General features: G+C 38.1%; 1 protein-coding gene across 1 annotated transcript; it reads left to right on the top strand.

Moving 5' to 3' along the window:
- Positions 1–2219: 2219 nt before the first annotated feature.
- MEPE (matrix extracellular phosphoglycoprotein) lies at positions 2220–15444 on the top strand. Its single transcript, XM_037132975.2, has 5 exons — positions 2220–2343; positions 5467–5532; positions 10284–10337; positions 11280–11369; positions 13780–15444. Exons 1-5 carry the CDS (start codon positions 2275–2277, stop codon positions 15238–15240), a joined length of 1740 nt encoding a protein of 579 aa, XP_036988870.2. The 5' UTR covers positions 2220–2274; the 3' UTR covers positions 15241–15444.
- The last annotated feature ends 935 nt before the right edge of the window (positions 15445–16379 follow it).

Genomic DNA, 16379 nt, shown 5'->3' on the forward strand with positions numbered 1-16379 from the left:
AGAATAGGCTGTTTTTTTTGCTTTTTGTTTTTTGCTTTTGTCAATTGTAGGTTCTAAATTTAAAGCTCAAGTTAAATTTTTTTAGCTTTGAATTCATTTTAGCTTTGGGAGCATATATATTTAGCCACTGCCAGTTACTCCTCAGTAGGGCTAGTAGTTATATCAACTTTTTTTTCTCTTAAAATTCTATGAAGTTTCTCTTGTAGAACACAACTTCATCTACATAAAATTAGATGCTATCCCATGACTTAAATAAAGGTGAGATCTCTTTCATACACACTAAAGTTTTTTTGGAAAATGAAAAACAAAGAAAAGCAATGTCTGAAACTACAATAATATCGATAAAAAATCAACATTTTCTAACTGATCTTTCAAAAGTATAAAGTTAATACTATGTTACAATGTACAACCTTAAAACACTTCATAACTTATTGTTACAGAAACTCCTGATTACTCCTTGCCTTAAAGGAATGTCAAAACAGGCATTTTTGTGCTATTCACATCTACCCTTCCTATAGCTTTTGTTGTTGTTCAGTCTTACAACACTCTTTCTTGTTGTCTCCTTTATTCTCATGTCCTTGTTAGTCTGTTTCCGTATCACCTGAATCCTTTGCGCTTTGATGAAATTCTGGTCATTAATATTTATGATGCCTAGAGAATACCTCTTAAACTTCAATTCTACTATTTTTTCCCTACTTTTTTTCCCCTTGTCAAATCAGTCCTAGAGGAAGATATGGCAGGAAAACAGGACAGAAGGAGGTAGAGAAGGATGTTATCTGAATACCAGATTATTTCATAACAGGAAGACTGGCTGGGATGGATAGATATTATTTATTTATCATTTAATTTAGAATTAGATACTGGACTAAGCACCTTGTGGATATTTGTCAATTTAATATTTATGCTGACTTTATGAGACAGTATAATGCCATGGTTTTCAAACCTCACTTCGGAGTCAGATTGTTTAATTACAAATTCTGCCTTTTAATACTTGCTAGCTAAGTGACCCTAACCAAGTCACTTAACTGCTTTATGTCTCATCACTAAAATCAGGACGATAAAAGCAGTATCTACAGAGTAGCATTCTTGTAAACATTAAATGAATCAATGTACTACATCTAGAATAACACTTGTATCAATCATTCAAAGAAAATTTTGCTTATTACTATGCTCCCCCTATTTTCAGATGGAGAAATTCAGGTTTACAGAAGTTTAATTTAATTGCTTAAGCAACTGACCACAGCAAGTCAGCATCTGAACTCAGGTAAGTTTGACTCCAAAGCTAATAAAGTTAAATGTTTCTATTGTCAGTGACTGTGTTCAAATACTCCAGAATTCATGGTTGAATGATTGTGAATCAACAGTGACCCCAGCTCAATAGCTCAAATTTTAGTCCTGGCAAGTGTTTTGAAAACTGGCTACAGACACTTGGAAGAGCTTCAGAATTTGGATGCAGCAAAGTAAGGATTATCCTGAACTAGAAAGGACACCATTCTCTCAATTAAAGCTAACCAATAACTATTTGTGTTTTATGTTTTTGTCTGTTTTGGAAGTTAGGAGAAATTGGAAATTTACACTTAACTCTTATTAGATATCACTCATAATCTGTTAAAGTTGTGTTTATAGGTAGAGCTTATCAGTTGGTATGGGTAAAATAATTCTTGTGTTATCTTCTATTGATCTTTCACATATAGTTCTAATGTAAATGCATTCACATCCAAACCCCACTCTCAATATCTCTCCCCAAACCACTTCTTCTGCAGTGTCAGTAGAAGGCAGCTTTATTCTACCAGTTGCTCAAAGCAAAAAACTTGGTGTTGTTCTTTATGCTTGGTTTTCTCTCATGACCCACATCTCCTGCATCAACAGATTCTATTGGCTTAATGTGGAGAGCAGGACTGAACTAAGATGGTGTCAGTCCTGTCAACTATGAAGCCATATTTAGAGCATGCACAGTAGAGCAATGACTCAGAGGGATGATGAAACCTCTCCAGCAGGTGCAGTACAACGTGGTAGGGAACAGGTGCTTATCTGAAAGGATAATGCCACCCTCTCAGAGCACACTCAGTAGAGCGATATAATCAACATGTGCTTATTGAGGTAGCACAAAACACTATGTGTTAATCAGAGGCTGATGCAACATTGCATCCTACAATAGTATGAAAGTGAAAACCTTGGAACGCACAGCTGAGACAGCAGAGAGGAGCTGAGATGGCTGAGATGGCTGAGCAGCTCTGCTGCTCTGATCAACACTGCTCTAGCTGACCTGAAGCCATGGTAGACTCTGCCTTCCTAGATGCTGACCCCCTGGACAGGGACCTGATCTGGACTCTTGGGACTCAGGTTTGTTATCCCCCAGTTCTCTTGTGTGATGTTATTGCTGATTATTTCTGAGTGGTTATTATTGTTATTGGGTTATTACGGATTTGGGTTGAATCTGCATTAATAAAAGCTAAGTGAATAGTATAGTCACCTGTGTTGGTCCCTGTCATTATTCCTTGATGCTGGTGTTACCTGTAGGGCCAGTGGCCAAATAGGCGGCCAGCACCTCTGGTCCATGACAAAGGCTGGAGGCTGGCTTATGGAAAAAGCTATAGCACAGATACTCATAAGGTTAGAGTGTTGCTCAGGACACTTTGCTATCAACATATATTCAAAATACAACCACTTCTCCCCATCCCTTCTGCTACCACTCTGGTTCAAGTCCCAACTAGCTCTTCCTCAGAATACCTAAAGAGCTTCCAGCCTCTGCCTCTTTCTACTCATTCACTCCCTCAGTTAGTCCTCTGCCTAAAATCTCCAAGGGCTTCCTTCTCACAAGCCTTGCAATGACCCATGGGCCCTTCATCATCTGCCATCTGATGCCCTTCTGACCTTATTCCTGTTATTGCCCTTGTCAGTCCCTTCAGCCAAGCTGATCTCTTCTCTGTTTCTGGAACAAACCAGCAGGCTCTTGCTTCTGGGCTCTCCTTTTCCGCTTCCATCTGCCTAGAATGCTCTTCCCTTGGATAGTCATATGTCTACAAGCCTTACTCATAGTTGCTCTCCCATGAGCCCTTCCCAGGACTCCCTGCCTAAAATTTTAACCTAGGGTCCACACTCCCTCCCTGCAAAGTTTTTTCTTCTTGGACTAAGTCTGTGTGACTGTCTATTGTAATATATGTTATCTATTCCGCTTATCTGACTCCCTACCAAATTATAAACTCCATAAAAACAGAGATTATTTTTCTGTTTTGTTCACTGGTTCCTCAATGCCTGTCACACAACAGGCACTCAATACTTTTGTTAAATGTTGCTGAATTTAATTCAGACAAAATTGAAATTATAAACTTTCTACATAAAGGATAGCTAAAGCATTTTCCACGTATACACTTGCTAGTTATTCAGTCAGTCCAAATTAATAGTTCTGAAATAAATTTTAATTATCTGACAACATGATATACCAAACTGAGCTGTTTATATTTTTGGTTTATCCCACTTTCTGGAACATTTGATAGCAGCTTTCCACCACAAAAACATTTTTAGATTAAAATTACTTTGCCCCCTATGGTTATCTGTGGGCACTGGTAACAAATTGTTTCTGCTAGTGCTAAGTGAGCCAGTGCTGATTGGCCATTGGGGACTCTAACAAACTTTAAATTTCAGCAAAATGCCCAGAAACTGCTAAGCCTGTGGAAGAACCCAGGTATTCTGGAGGTAAAAGATACCAGGTAAATTGGCTTTCTTGATGTTCTTGATAACTTTATAATGTAATTGTTTACATTTTGAGGATGCATGCCAATCAGGTAGAGAGATTACTTTTGAAAAATAAGTAGAAATTGAAGGTATTCTATACTGAGCACAACTGTGTAATACTTATTACTTTGTTTTATAAAATAGAAAGTGTGTTACTAAGCCCTAGAAATTGTCAACTAAAAGCGATGGCCATCTTTCTTTGATGTGACTATCAGCATCATCAAGGTCCACAACTGAAAGGCTCTAATATTGCTCTGTACCTCCACTTAGCAGCCAGAACAAGGGTAACGTCATCGTGTTCATACTTTCAAACCCCATTTGTGCTGGTATCGTCTTTGCTGATAGTTCTCAGCATTAAGTCATTTAAAAAGTGACTTGTGTTGTCCTGATGTCTAAAATGTTTGGATGGCCACATTATAGTTAGAATTAAGCTTCTTAAGATTGTATTAATTTTGAAGAGAATAGCCTAGGATTTCAGGATATTTGAAAGTTATATTTATTTCTCCAAATAAAAGTGTTTTTACCTTGAGATGTTTAAAGATTACAACAGTATTCAGATGATTTCCCCACTAAAAGTGATTTCCCCCAAGTATTCTCAGAGTGGGGTAACTTTCTTACTCTCATATTGGTTGCTATATGTCTGTGTGGTGGTTAGTAAAATACTGTTTATCAAAAGCAACAGATTCGTAATCCAAGGTTATGGTGACTTGTTTTCCTCAATCTAATGGCCACTTAAATGAACTAACTGGAGACCCTTAATATATTTAGCAAAGCATAAACATGTAGCTTTATCCACAGCTAAATGTTAATGTTTCAAATATAATTTTGTTGATCCAAATGTAGAACATAATTTGCCCATAAATCAACTACATATAGACTTTTCTGTAATAAGTAAAAGAATGGAAATGTTCCAGGCAGTATAAAGTTTTGATTAAAAACATACTAGCTCTCTACCTACATTGCCAGGTTCTTTACTTCAGTTCTGCCCCTTAATACTTGGGAATTCTGGGTCAAGTTATTTGACTTTCTGTGTCTATTTCCTAATCTATAAAATAGGAATGATATGCCACCTAACTCATAGAGTTACTATGAGAGTAATTAATTAATTAATTAATTAATTGAACATGTGTAAAATATTTAGAACAATGCTTGGCTCATTTCAGTACTCAGCCCATGTTAGCTAGTAATATAAATATCACACAAGTTGTTCCACTCTCCAGCCCGCGGATGGGCACTGGGTCAGACACATTGCTAATGTTATGAGTACACTGATTGGGGCACCAGCCAGGTAGCAGACAAGATTATATTGCTCACTGTGGAGCCTGCTACCCTGACAAATCATTTAAAAAGTATCTTATAAGCTGCTATTCTAACTTAATGTTATTATGAATTATATGAAGTAAATGATCTTTCTAAAGACAATAAGGAAAAGTCTGGGCTGACAGTAAAGCAAATAAATGTTTGTACAATTTATTTCTATTAACTGACTTCATTGCCTTAATAACATTGGACAATTTTCAGTTTTATATTGGAATAGTTAGACCTATTAAAGCACTTACATTTAAGTATCCACACTTGAATATAAGTAAATTACAAAGAGGTTTTATTTTTCCTTAAAAAAGGACTTGTAGGGGGAATGGTGTTTGTATACTTTGTGCTGTACTTATACTTAGAGTTTCCGTTGTAATTGGCAATGTTTTAGGGTAAAATATATATATTGTCTTTTCACAGAGATTCTCAAAGATGCAAATTATCTGTTTGGGACTACTTCTTTTCTGTCTGACCTGGGCGGAACCAGTAAGCATTTCTGGTTTTAGTTATGTGTTGTAAATTCTGTTGTTCTCTTCATCTGTTTTTCTCTTCAGCAATATCTTTTCACATTAGTAGCACTTAACCTAGATCTGTGACAATGCAGTACCAAGCAAAAAGAACACATCTAGCATTTGACACCAAAGCCTGCCACCAAGGAGGCCTTTAATACACATGTGCTGAATTACAAGATGTCTACATGTTGCCTTTTAAGAAAAACCAGAAAGAATACTTTTGGGAAAACCAAAAGCCAGCAGCAGTGCTTTAAATCTTCTAACATGAATGAGTAAATGCTCAGAGACTCAACTTACAACATGTCAAAAGAACTTTTCAATATTCTACTGAAAACTAAAGAAAAAAGACTTGAATTGTTTAAGGCTAACCAACTAGATTTTGCAAATACATGGCAACACAGAAGAACCAAAACTTTTCTGTATTTCTTGCAACACCTTAACACCATGAGATCCTGGTAGTGTGCTTCCCTTCACTAGTGAGACTAAAGATGGGAGGAAGTGCCCCAAGCTCAGCCCAAATAGAGCTCCAATTTCCCTTTGTGTCTCTTCTTCTCTCTGATTCACCCAGATGAGTCCTCAGGATGTGACTAAATTATCTTGTGAAAATGCTGAGTGTTACTGGTATTTTCTGCAATGCAATCGCAATTACAATTACATTGCCAATTACATAATGTCTGGAAAGCATCCTAACTTCCCAGAGTAACCTTTTCAGTTGGAGAGCCATGGAAATGAGTGGCTACTCTGTTGCCAGAAGTACTTAAATATAGGTCCTGAGTGAGTGGGTGACCAGTTGGGTAACCCACTGACAAGCATGAACCATGTCATTGGGTGAGGACAGCAGAAGTTGAGGAAAGCTTGTCCCCTCTTCGCTCACAGCCTCAGTCCTGTGGGGCCATTCTGCTTAAAATACACATTAGCCAGGCACAAATCCCACGGCCTAGCTCAGTCAGGGCCACAGAGTCATGTGATCAGGCACGATGGGCACTGAGAAGGTCTTGCTGACACAGCTCAATCCCACCAGCCTAGGATGAATCTATTTTGAGCAACACGGTCCGAGGAACTCTTCAACTATTTTCCAGTAAATGTGCTATGTTAACCTCAATCCAGTGGCCACTGGTCAAAATCAGGTGCCAGTGTTGCTCGGCAGAGGGAGATGAGGTCATCTCCAGTACAGGGCCGCAGTCAAGCCCAGGGGAACTGGCAAGTGGATAGGGGGGAAAAGGGAAGGGGGCATATTTCAAATGAAAGAGGTCTTGCAAAGACATAGAGACAGAATTTGGAATTATAAATGGGTAAATATGATATTTTCTCCTAGATATATAGGTTCTATTTGAGCAATTATCTAAAATTTTTAATAATAGGTTGTTGGAATCAGAAATTGGTATATATTGTATTATTTACATATGTTTTGGAACTAGAATGCAAATTCAAACCATAGGGGAGAAAAAAGTTTTCCTCAACCCTCCTAGGGTCCCTGGGTGGGTCTGAAAATTAAACTGACAAGATATGTTAACAGGAAAAAGCATACAAGCTTTACTGAATTTTTATATGTGCATGGGGTCCTTCGCAAGAGAATGAAAACTTGAAGAAACGACCAGAGCCAGAAACTTTTATACCTTTTAGACAAAGAAACAATAGATTTGTGAAGGATTAACAACACAAAACTTCTGGGCTGAGGGTAATCTTACTCCTGCTCTTCCTCACATAACAAGATCCGCGTTAGTTTAACAAGGTTTGTTTGCAGATCCCTTTAGTGTGGTCTCTGGATTGGTGAGCGTCTGTCTCCAGAAGAAGAATTTATCTCCTGCCTTTAGGCAGAAGAGGAGGAAACGATTCTGCTTACAACTCTTCAAATGCTTTCAGCCAAGAGGCATATTTGGAATAACATTTCTGGTTTCCTTCCAAACCAAAATTTAGAAATAGGAAAAAACAAAAGGTGATTATTAGGCCATAAGATTTAATTAATATGCATCAATATGCAATTATAGTGCAAAGACTTTGTTATAAGTTACTTGGTCATAAGTTCATGATTTTTTTATTGTGAACTATATTAAGGTACTCTAAACTATCAAATATGTTTTAATACATGCACATGTGTCATGTTCTGCAAGAAGATGCCAAATTCCCCAAACTGTCATTTATTTTTAAGTTAATACCTACCCATCTAATTTTTATGTTTTATTTTTCCTGTAGCCCCCTTCCCAGATATGTTTTTACTGTTTTGATATTTTTTAGAAATGATGCAATGATCCAAATTTACATGCACAAGATCATAGAAGAACCAACATAAAAAAGGCAATAAAAATAAAATTATAAAATATGCCTCAAGGGACTTAATATAAACTACAGAAACATCACCTCTTATTATTAAATATGTTTTTTAAAATATCAGGCCATTAAAAAATTATTTTAATCCTGGGACTTCGAGACAGAAGATTTAAGTCAAAATATCTCCTTTACTTTGGCTACTACTACTAGCTGGGTAATTGTAGGCAATTCTATTTCTTCTACTTCCTTTTTCACAGAATTATTTATAGGAATCAGATGAGATCATTTATATGAAAGCAATTTACACTGTAAAGTGGTATATAAATATAAGGTATCATTGACAAACACTTTTTTCATATAAATTTGTACTTTTCTTTTTATGGCAAGATTTGTCCTTTAATGTGTATAACAGATAGGTTTCCCAGAATGGAAGCTTTGAGTAGATGAGGACATGTATTTTTTATAGATGTTGCTGTATTTTCTTCCCCAAATACTAAGTATCTTAACGTTCTCACCACCAACGTGTATCATACTACCGTGTCCTCTAGGTCACCATCCAATGAGTATAAAGTTATATCACATTATGTCTTTAATGTGTACTTCTCTGTCTTTTAAAAGTTGAATTGTAATTGACATACAATATTATATTAGTTTCAGGCTCACCACATAGTGATGAGCACTGTATTTTTATACACTATATTTTTATACACTATAAAATGATCAGTATGGTATATTTTTATACACTATAAAATGATCAGTATGGTAAGTCTAGTTACCATCTGTCACCATACAATGTTATTATGATACTATATTATTGATCATATTCCCTAGGCTGTACATTACATCCTAGTGACTTACTTATTTTATAACTTGAAGTTCGTACATCTTAATCCCCCTCACCTATATTGCCCATCCCTCTCCCCACTCCCCTCTGGCAACCACCAGTTCTCTGTATCTGTGACCAACAAACTACTTTTGTTTCTGGAATAGAATGGAATGTTAGGCTGATCTGCCTTGGAGCCCAGCCAACAGAGCACTTCTACTAAAGTTCTGACTTTATTATATCTAAGATGATTTCATCAGTCCAGGTAGAGTCAGGACAACAAAATTCATGACTGGGGGTTCAATAGAAGAATGGTTATAAAGCACAAGATGAACAGAAAGGGCAAATTAAGGGTGGTGAGGCCACACAAAGATTGAAGACAGTACCAGGCCTTGGGCTGGAGGAACACAGAAGGGGGCGGGGTTCTCAGTGCCCTGGGGTGGGGCTGGGGGCGGGAGCGGCAGGAACTAGGACCTGGAAGGAGAAGCCTCCAACCCTAGAGACGCAGCCCCGAACTGAGAGAGCCTGGAAGGACATACCTTGGATTCCTTCTCCTTCTACCCTTCAGTCTCAGGCTCCGTCTCCCTTTAGCCAAACCCAGACTGCAGCCAGACAACAAAGGAGTTCAGGAAATATTGTTTGTGGGGACCATCACAGAAAAAGCAGAAATATGGAATCTGAAAGTAAGCAGGATAATTGCTCATCTATTGCTACACAGCTCACACCACTTTAGCACAGGCATTCAGACACAAACCAGCCTATCCATCAGTTCCTCTTGCCACATCTAAGATAACCTAGGAGTTTCAAAAATAAATAAGGAAATTTTTTAAAAACCTGAGAATAAAAGAATTGGTGCATCTGTTGCTTCCACGGCAAGCTTGCTGAAGCGTTCTCAGGCCCTTCTCTGCATGTGCTCCTGTGATGCCTACGTTTTAGCCTAAGAGTCTGGAACAAGATGTCTGGGTCTTCATCTTTTTAGTTTCTGGCCTCTCTCTACCTCTTGTCCCCAGGTACACTCAAGATATTCTGACACTTTCATGTCAGATCAAGAGAAGTATTTGTACCAATTTACAAGCCACTCCATTTTCCTGAAAGAAACACCTGCCAAGGTTTCTGGCAACAATAAAGTCCCATCCTTAGGTGTGGTGCTTCCCCTTACATGCAGAGCTATGGTTTTACTCTTGCAGGATAATCAGCAGCATCTTATCTCAACTTACACAGCAAGTACTGAACTTATACAGTTAATACACATAAAGTCCAAATCACCGAACTCTGATTGGGGTTCACTGACTAAACAACACCCAGTATTCTGGTGAAAACTTCTTTCTCAATAGATACCAGTGACAGCCAAGCATTTTCACATGGAGCCCCACACCTCCCCAGCCTGGCAGTTTCTCCAGGCTTGAATGGGGTTTGGTAATGGGGGTGGATGGTGTTTCCCTTGGGGGAGGAGGGGGCACCTCCTGTAGGACTGGAACAAGTGTTTCTGTGGCAGGGCGTCCATCCTCCCTGTCAGGATGACTTTCCACACTGAGTAGTGTAACCCAATGGGACAAAAATAAAAGACTTGCTGTTTGAAGAATTAAATGAAAGAATGCATGTTTGGTGAAGTTTTATTTCTTGTTTCCTTTCAGATGGTTCAACCACAGGCTGGGAAAACTAAGCAAGACTGTGTGGAAGAACAGAGGGTAAACAGAATTATTCTTCTCAAATAAATCCATTTTAACTCTGTAAAGGAAAAAGTCAGTCAGGGGGAAATTTTAACTATCCAAATATTCTTAGAATGGAAATACAAAATTATACAACAAAATTTTGACACTCTAGTTTATACAGTGTGTGACAGAAAGGAGAAAAGCATTCTGAATGGAGATTTCCCTTTACTATGATTTCTTCCTTCAAAGGAGTAAGTGAGTAAAAATTTGGGGCTATTATTATTAGCAAACTATTTTTCTACGCAGATACATGAGAACAAAACAATACATGAGGGGAAAACAAAGGGAAGAACATTAATAAGTCTTAGTGGGGAGTTCTGTTTACATGGAGTCAGTTTTCCACACGCATCAAGTTTTAAACAAGTTCCCTCAGCTTTTCGGGTCACCAAATTGCAGCTTACTTCTGCCTGCCATGATTTGTTCTGGCTGCCTCAGAAAATTCTGTGCCAAGAACTAACAATCCTCTGTCCTCTGTCTCAGCTGAAAATTACAAAGGCAAAAACTAAAAATGTAAGGGCCTGAATTTTCTCATGCTGTGAGTTTTGCCATTTTGACATCAGACATTTATACTGTAAAATCTGCCTTTCTTCTAATGCCCCTGCCTCCTCCTACATGGAAATATTTCCAAATGATCCATTTCTATTGAAATTTGGCAATCAAATTGATACAGCCTGGAAAAGAGAGCAATTGATAGTCATACTTAGGGAAAACTGATTTAGAGATAGAAAAAAAAGAAACAAGTTACTATCTTCAGGGATTGGTTGACACGCGCCCTCCTGTGGTTATAGGAAGTACTGCTATTTGCTAAATGGAGAATTAGACTTCCAAGTTTAAAAATAATCTGTACTGTCAAAAAGAGAACAGGAAACTTCTTAGTGAGAGATAATCTCATCTTAATGTAATGTTGTATTTTTGTAGATAACGTACAAGGGTCACCATGAGAAACATGGGTATTATATTAAGTGTGGTTACACATCATCTGGGAGGAAAAATCAAACTAACGTGAAGGTAAGCTGAATCTCTGAGTGATGATCCTTACCCTGAGTCAAACTCTGGACTAATGCCAGGGGAAGTTATATGGGAGACAGTTTCCTTTTTCCTTCTCTGGGGTTTCTGCCTGTGGCTGGTGCCTTCGTCCTCTTCCCACATCCCAGGATCCTCAAGCCTCTCTGTTCCCGAGCCTTCCTGGCACAGGTGGGCCACTCCACGCCCCGGCCCACGTCTTGCCCAACTTCAGGACCTGTTGAGGCAGGTGTGGGACTGGTGGACTCTAGATGTCCATGAGGTTTTTTTTATTGCTTCCGATTAATGGGTTTTTTCATAAGGAGGTTTTCTAGACGTAGTCTACCACATACTTCAATAGTGAGGATTAGAAGTCATTTTGGCCTAAAGAGTGACACATTTTAGTGTCCCTTAAATTATTCCACGGTGGACGCCATCTGTGTCAGGATACTCAGAGGGGAAAGAATGAGGGCCTTGTCACTAGAAGGGAACAATGATTCTTTTCACTCAGTCCCTTCTTTAAAATTCATTGGCCAAAGAGCTGGACACAGCTTAAAATACCGTCAGCAAAAAGGACTACTTCTTTTTCCAAATCTGGCTTCATTTCCCATGAAAGTTATAGTTCCCCTTTAGAATATTGTTTTGCTCTGCTCAGTATTCTTCAGATGCATCTCTAAGACTAACTGCCTGTTAAACTTACTTGTTGTAACAAATATGTATTGAGCTCTTCCAACTGTGCAAGATGCCATCTGAGATAAAATGGCTGAGAAAATTTAATTCTTTCCCTCCAGAATGTTAGAATTATAAAAGAAAAAAGTTGAAAGAAACAAATGGCACTTACAAAAACCATGAACCCAATACAGATGTGCAAAGTGCTGTGTGAGTGGCACTCCAAATATCACGCTGTAGAGCCTGGAGTAAAAAAGATTCGTTTCTAGCCCAGTGTTTGGGGGAAACTGCATAATGGAAATGATTGAGCTGAGTCTCAGAAGATGAGGGATTTGACCAAACATGTGGGTGGGAGAGGCTATTCTCCATGAAAAGAATAACATGAGTGAAGGCGTGAACACAGAAAAGCAGAGCAGAGGAAATCAGACCAGCCAACTGATCTGTGATCACACCATCAACATTGCAGTTGGTAATCACTGAACGTGAGCAAATGCAAAAATAAGTGACCACCACATACCACAATTTAAAAGGTTTTTTAATGTTCTCATTTATAAAAGAACTCTATTTGGTCTTTAGTAAAATTCTCACAATTCATTAGTATTTATGCTGTTTTAGAAGCAGTAAAAGCATCATATATAAAACAAAACTTCCCACTTCAGAGTACAGAGGGAACAAATTAATAAGAAATTATTATAATCTACTCATTTTCTAATGCACCTATTTAACTCAAAAGAGTATAGTAGCAGTAAGCAAATGAACTTGATTGCAAAGGAAAATATAAATGTTCGTGTATGACTTGCCAGAATTTAATGTCTTAAAATAAATCAAATGTTTAAAATACTTCTAGAAATATCCCACTATAAAGTTTTTTTCTGTTTTATTTTTTCCCGTTGCAAAATCTTATTTTCAGAATATACCTGCCAAATAAAGGATTAGTAAATAATGATGTCATAACTCCCACAAATAAATCATTTTGAATTACTGCTTAAAAATACTATAAGTAGCAACTTTTGCATGTTGTATATTAGCCAGCTTCATAAGGGTAGAGGGCACTTCCATAAACCAACTTCATCTTGAAAGTCAAGTGTGAGAAGACTCAACAATTTCCTCACTGCTTCTAACATTACTAAGATACATATATAAAAACAGGCAGGCTTCCAAGTAAGACAGTATTATATTTGAGAGAGAAAGAAAGAGAGACAGACATGGAGAAAGAAATGAACATGGAAATGTAAGATAAAACACTTTTAAAAACATGAACTCCAAGTCACTGGCAATGACTCACTAGTCACAAGATGAGGACCACACTCTGTCTGCCTTCAAAAATCAGACCCTAATCTACATTTCCAAATTTATTTCTTATTCTCTTCTTCAGGATTTTTCAATTCCAAACTTATAATTTTATTTATATTATCTTTCAAGTGTTTCATGTTTCTAAACATTTTAATATACTGCTTATTCTTAAAATATTCTCACCACTTTCCTTTGAGGTATCTGAATCTTACCCATCCTTCAAACCTTGTTTATTCTTCTTTCTTCTTAAAACATGCTTGGGTCATTCCAGAATTAGCTCTACTAGTAAACCTCTACTGAGTTAATAGAATCTTTTTATTAAGTATCTGGTTGTGAGGTATAAATATATATATATATATATATATATATATATATTATATATATATATATGCTAAGAATTTTTAGATTTTAAAAATGTAAAATAAAATAATCTATGTTAAAAATTATACTTTAGCAGGAAGGAAAAAACAAAGACAATACCACTCTTCACCATTCTGGCAAGAGAAGAAATCAAGAGCCATCATCTAAAGAAAACATTGTGCAAGAAAGAGAGAAAGATTTGTTCCTTCTTGGAATCAATAAAAATAACCAGATTAGTAAACCCCCAAATCCTTTTGAAAATAGACAGACAATGAATGAAGACTATAGTATTAGTGACAATGAAAATGCTGGCAATAACCTAAAGATGCCCATTTACCCTGAATCCACTGGGAATAATAGGCCTGAGGATGGAGACAACGTTGTCAGTGAACTGCATGACCAAGAAGAATACGGTGCAGCTCCCGGCAGAAATAATATGCGACATATAATGGAGCCAGAAGCTGTGATTAAACGGTTGGGGGAAGAAAACAAAGAGATCAAACCCACAAATATTGAAAGCAAAATCCCAGCAAGTGTGCACGATGCTAAGGGTCTCTCAAAAAGTAAGAAGAATTATCAAAGAGATCCACAAGCCACAAATATTTCAGTAAAAAGCAAAAGTACCCACCATATCCACCACAAGACTGACCATCTAAAACAGTTCCCAAAACTCAAAAACATCCCCAGTGATTTTGGAGGCAGTGGCTATCCAGATGTTCAAGAGAAGGGGGAAAACGACATCCCTCCTTTCAGTGGAGATGGCCAACCTTTTAAGGACGTTTCCGGTAAAGGAGAAGCTATTGACCCTGACTTAGAAGGTGCAGGTATTCAGACAGAGTTTTCTGGCCCCGGTGAAGCTGAGACTATTAACCCTGAAGCAGGAAGCCCGGATTATAATGACATCCCAGAAAAAGCAGAAAGTGGCAGAAATGCCATTGGAGCCAGGGATGAAACAGGACAAGAGGCAAGTACCGCTGGTGTAAGCCTCGTGGAGGGCAGCAATGACATCATAGGCAGCACTAATTTTAAGGAACTCCCTGGAAAAGAAGGAAACAGAGTGGACGCAGGCAGCCAGAATGCTCACCAAGGGAAAATAGAGTTTCATTACCCTCATGTGCCCTCAAAAGAGAAGAGAAAAGAAGGCAGTAGTGATGTAGCTGTAAGTACTAATCATAATGAAATTCCAAAAAACGGCAAAGGGAGTAGTAGAAAAGGTACAGAATATTTTAACAGGAATCAAGTGACCTCAAATGAAAATCAAAGATTTCCAAGTAAGGGCAAAAGTCCGAGCCGGCTCACTCCTTCTCATGGTCTGGACAATGAAATTAAAAATGAAATAGGTTTCCACAGTGGCCCCAATAACGAGAGGACTATAACGACACACAGCGGGAAAAATCAGTATCCAGCCCACAGACAAAATAACTCTGCACCACGAAGGAAAGGCTCCTGGGGCTACAGAAAGCCCCATGCCCACAGGAGGTTTAGGCCCCCTAAAAACCACGACAGCAGTGAGTCCTCTGACAGTGGCAGCTCGAGTGAGAGTGACGGTGACTAGTTCACCAGTAATTCCCAGCAGGAGGAAGGTTCGAATGCCTGGACACCCGGGAGCTGCGGTGAAGGAGAGCCATCTGAGAGCAGACCAGGTGAAGACTGAGAGAGCAGGGAATTGAGTAAACCTCCGGGGGAGGACTGTTGCTACTTTAGTGGTCATAGTATAGAATTCTATCCAAAGTTACGATGCGTTATCAAATCTATTTGAAGTTATGCCACCTTTTTTAAAGAAAAAATTTACTAAGGATCTATGGAATAGGAAACATCCGAATAGGTGTCATTTAAAAATAGTTTGTGAATGTCCAACTTCCTTTGTTGTTGCTTTGTAGACATGAAAACAAACATCTCATATAGTAATCTGTAATAAATGATCAATAAGAAAGCTCTGTCATCTGTGGTGCTTAATTTCAGAAGTGACCAGATTAGTTCTGTGTCTGTCAAAGGCAGTGCTGTGAAATTAGCCTGCTGAATAAAGCTGGAAAGCATCCCTCACCCCCTCTAGAGCCTTGGCCAGCACTTCCTTTACCCTCTGAAGTCCCTCTGCTCTGACAGGCATCCTGCTTCAGACTCTTCCCCATGTTGCACATAAGCAACTTCTTATAAGGCAGACTTAACTTCCAGAAACAAATCGCTGTTATCGCTTTTCTCAGTCCTACCTCCTTCCACTCAAAGAGAAAGGGAGCCTGAAATAAATGCTAAGTGAACCTGAAAACAAGGGTTATCTTGTTTGCTTAATTTATTCTCCATCTTCCAAGTATAAAAAAATTCAGTTTCAATGGAAAGACTTAACATATCACCTAGTAAATCAGTCACCATCAGAATTCCTGGTAATTTGATTTTTATTTATAAAAGATAATTTGGTGCATGCATGCACACAACTAGAAGCAATTAATGAAGTGGAAAAAATTAACATCGGAATTTAATTTGCACATAAATGAATTGAAATCAATCTACTCCTTATATCCCAGATTATATCACGTTTACACATGTGAATGGTCTGAACACATGAAAAACACTTGGCATTTTAAAGGGGGGGGAAATGAGCTGCTAAAGAAAATGAATGCTTTCTTTGGTTAATGACAGCAGGACCCTCCAAAGCCCATCTGTCCTGGTCTGCTCTCTAGTGGAGAAACTGCGGTTCTA

This window comes from Artibeus jamaicensis, unplaced genomic scaffold, assembly GCF_021234435.1.
Source record: "Artibeus jamaicensis isolate MK-2021 breed Jamaican fruit bat unplaced genomic scaffold, CSHL_Jam_final contig_452, whole genome shotgun sequence".
Classification (NCBI taxonomy): domain Eukaryota; kingdom Metazoa; phylum Chordata; class Mammalia; order Chiroptera; family Phyllostomidae; genus Artibeus; species Artibeus jamaicensis.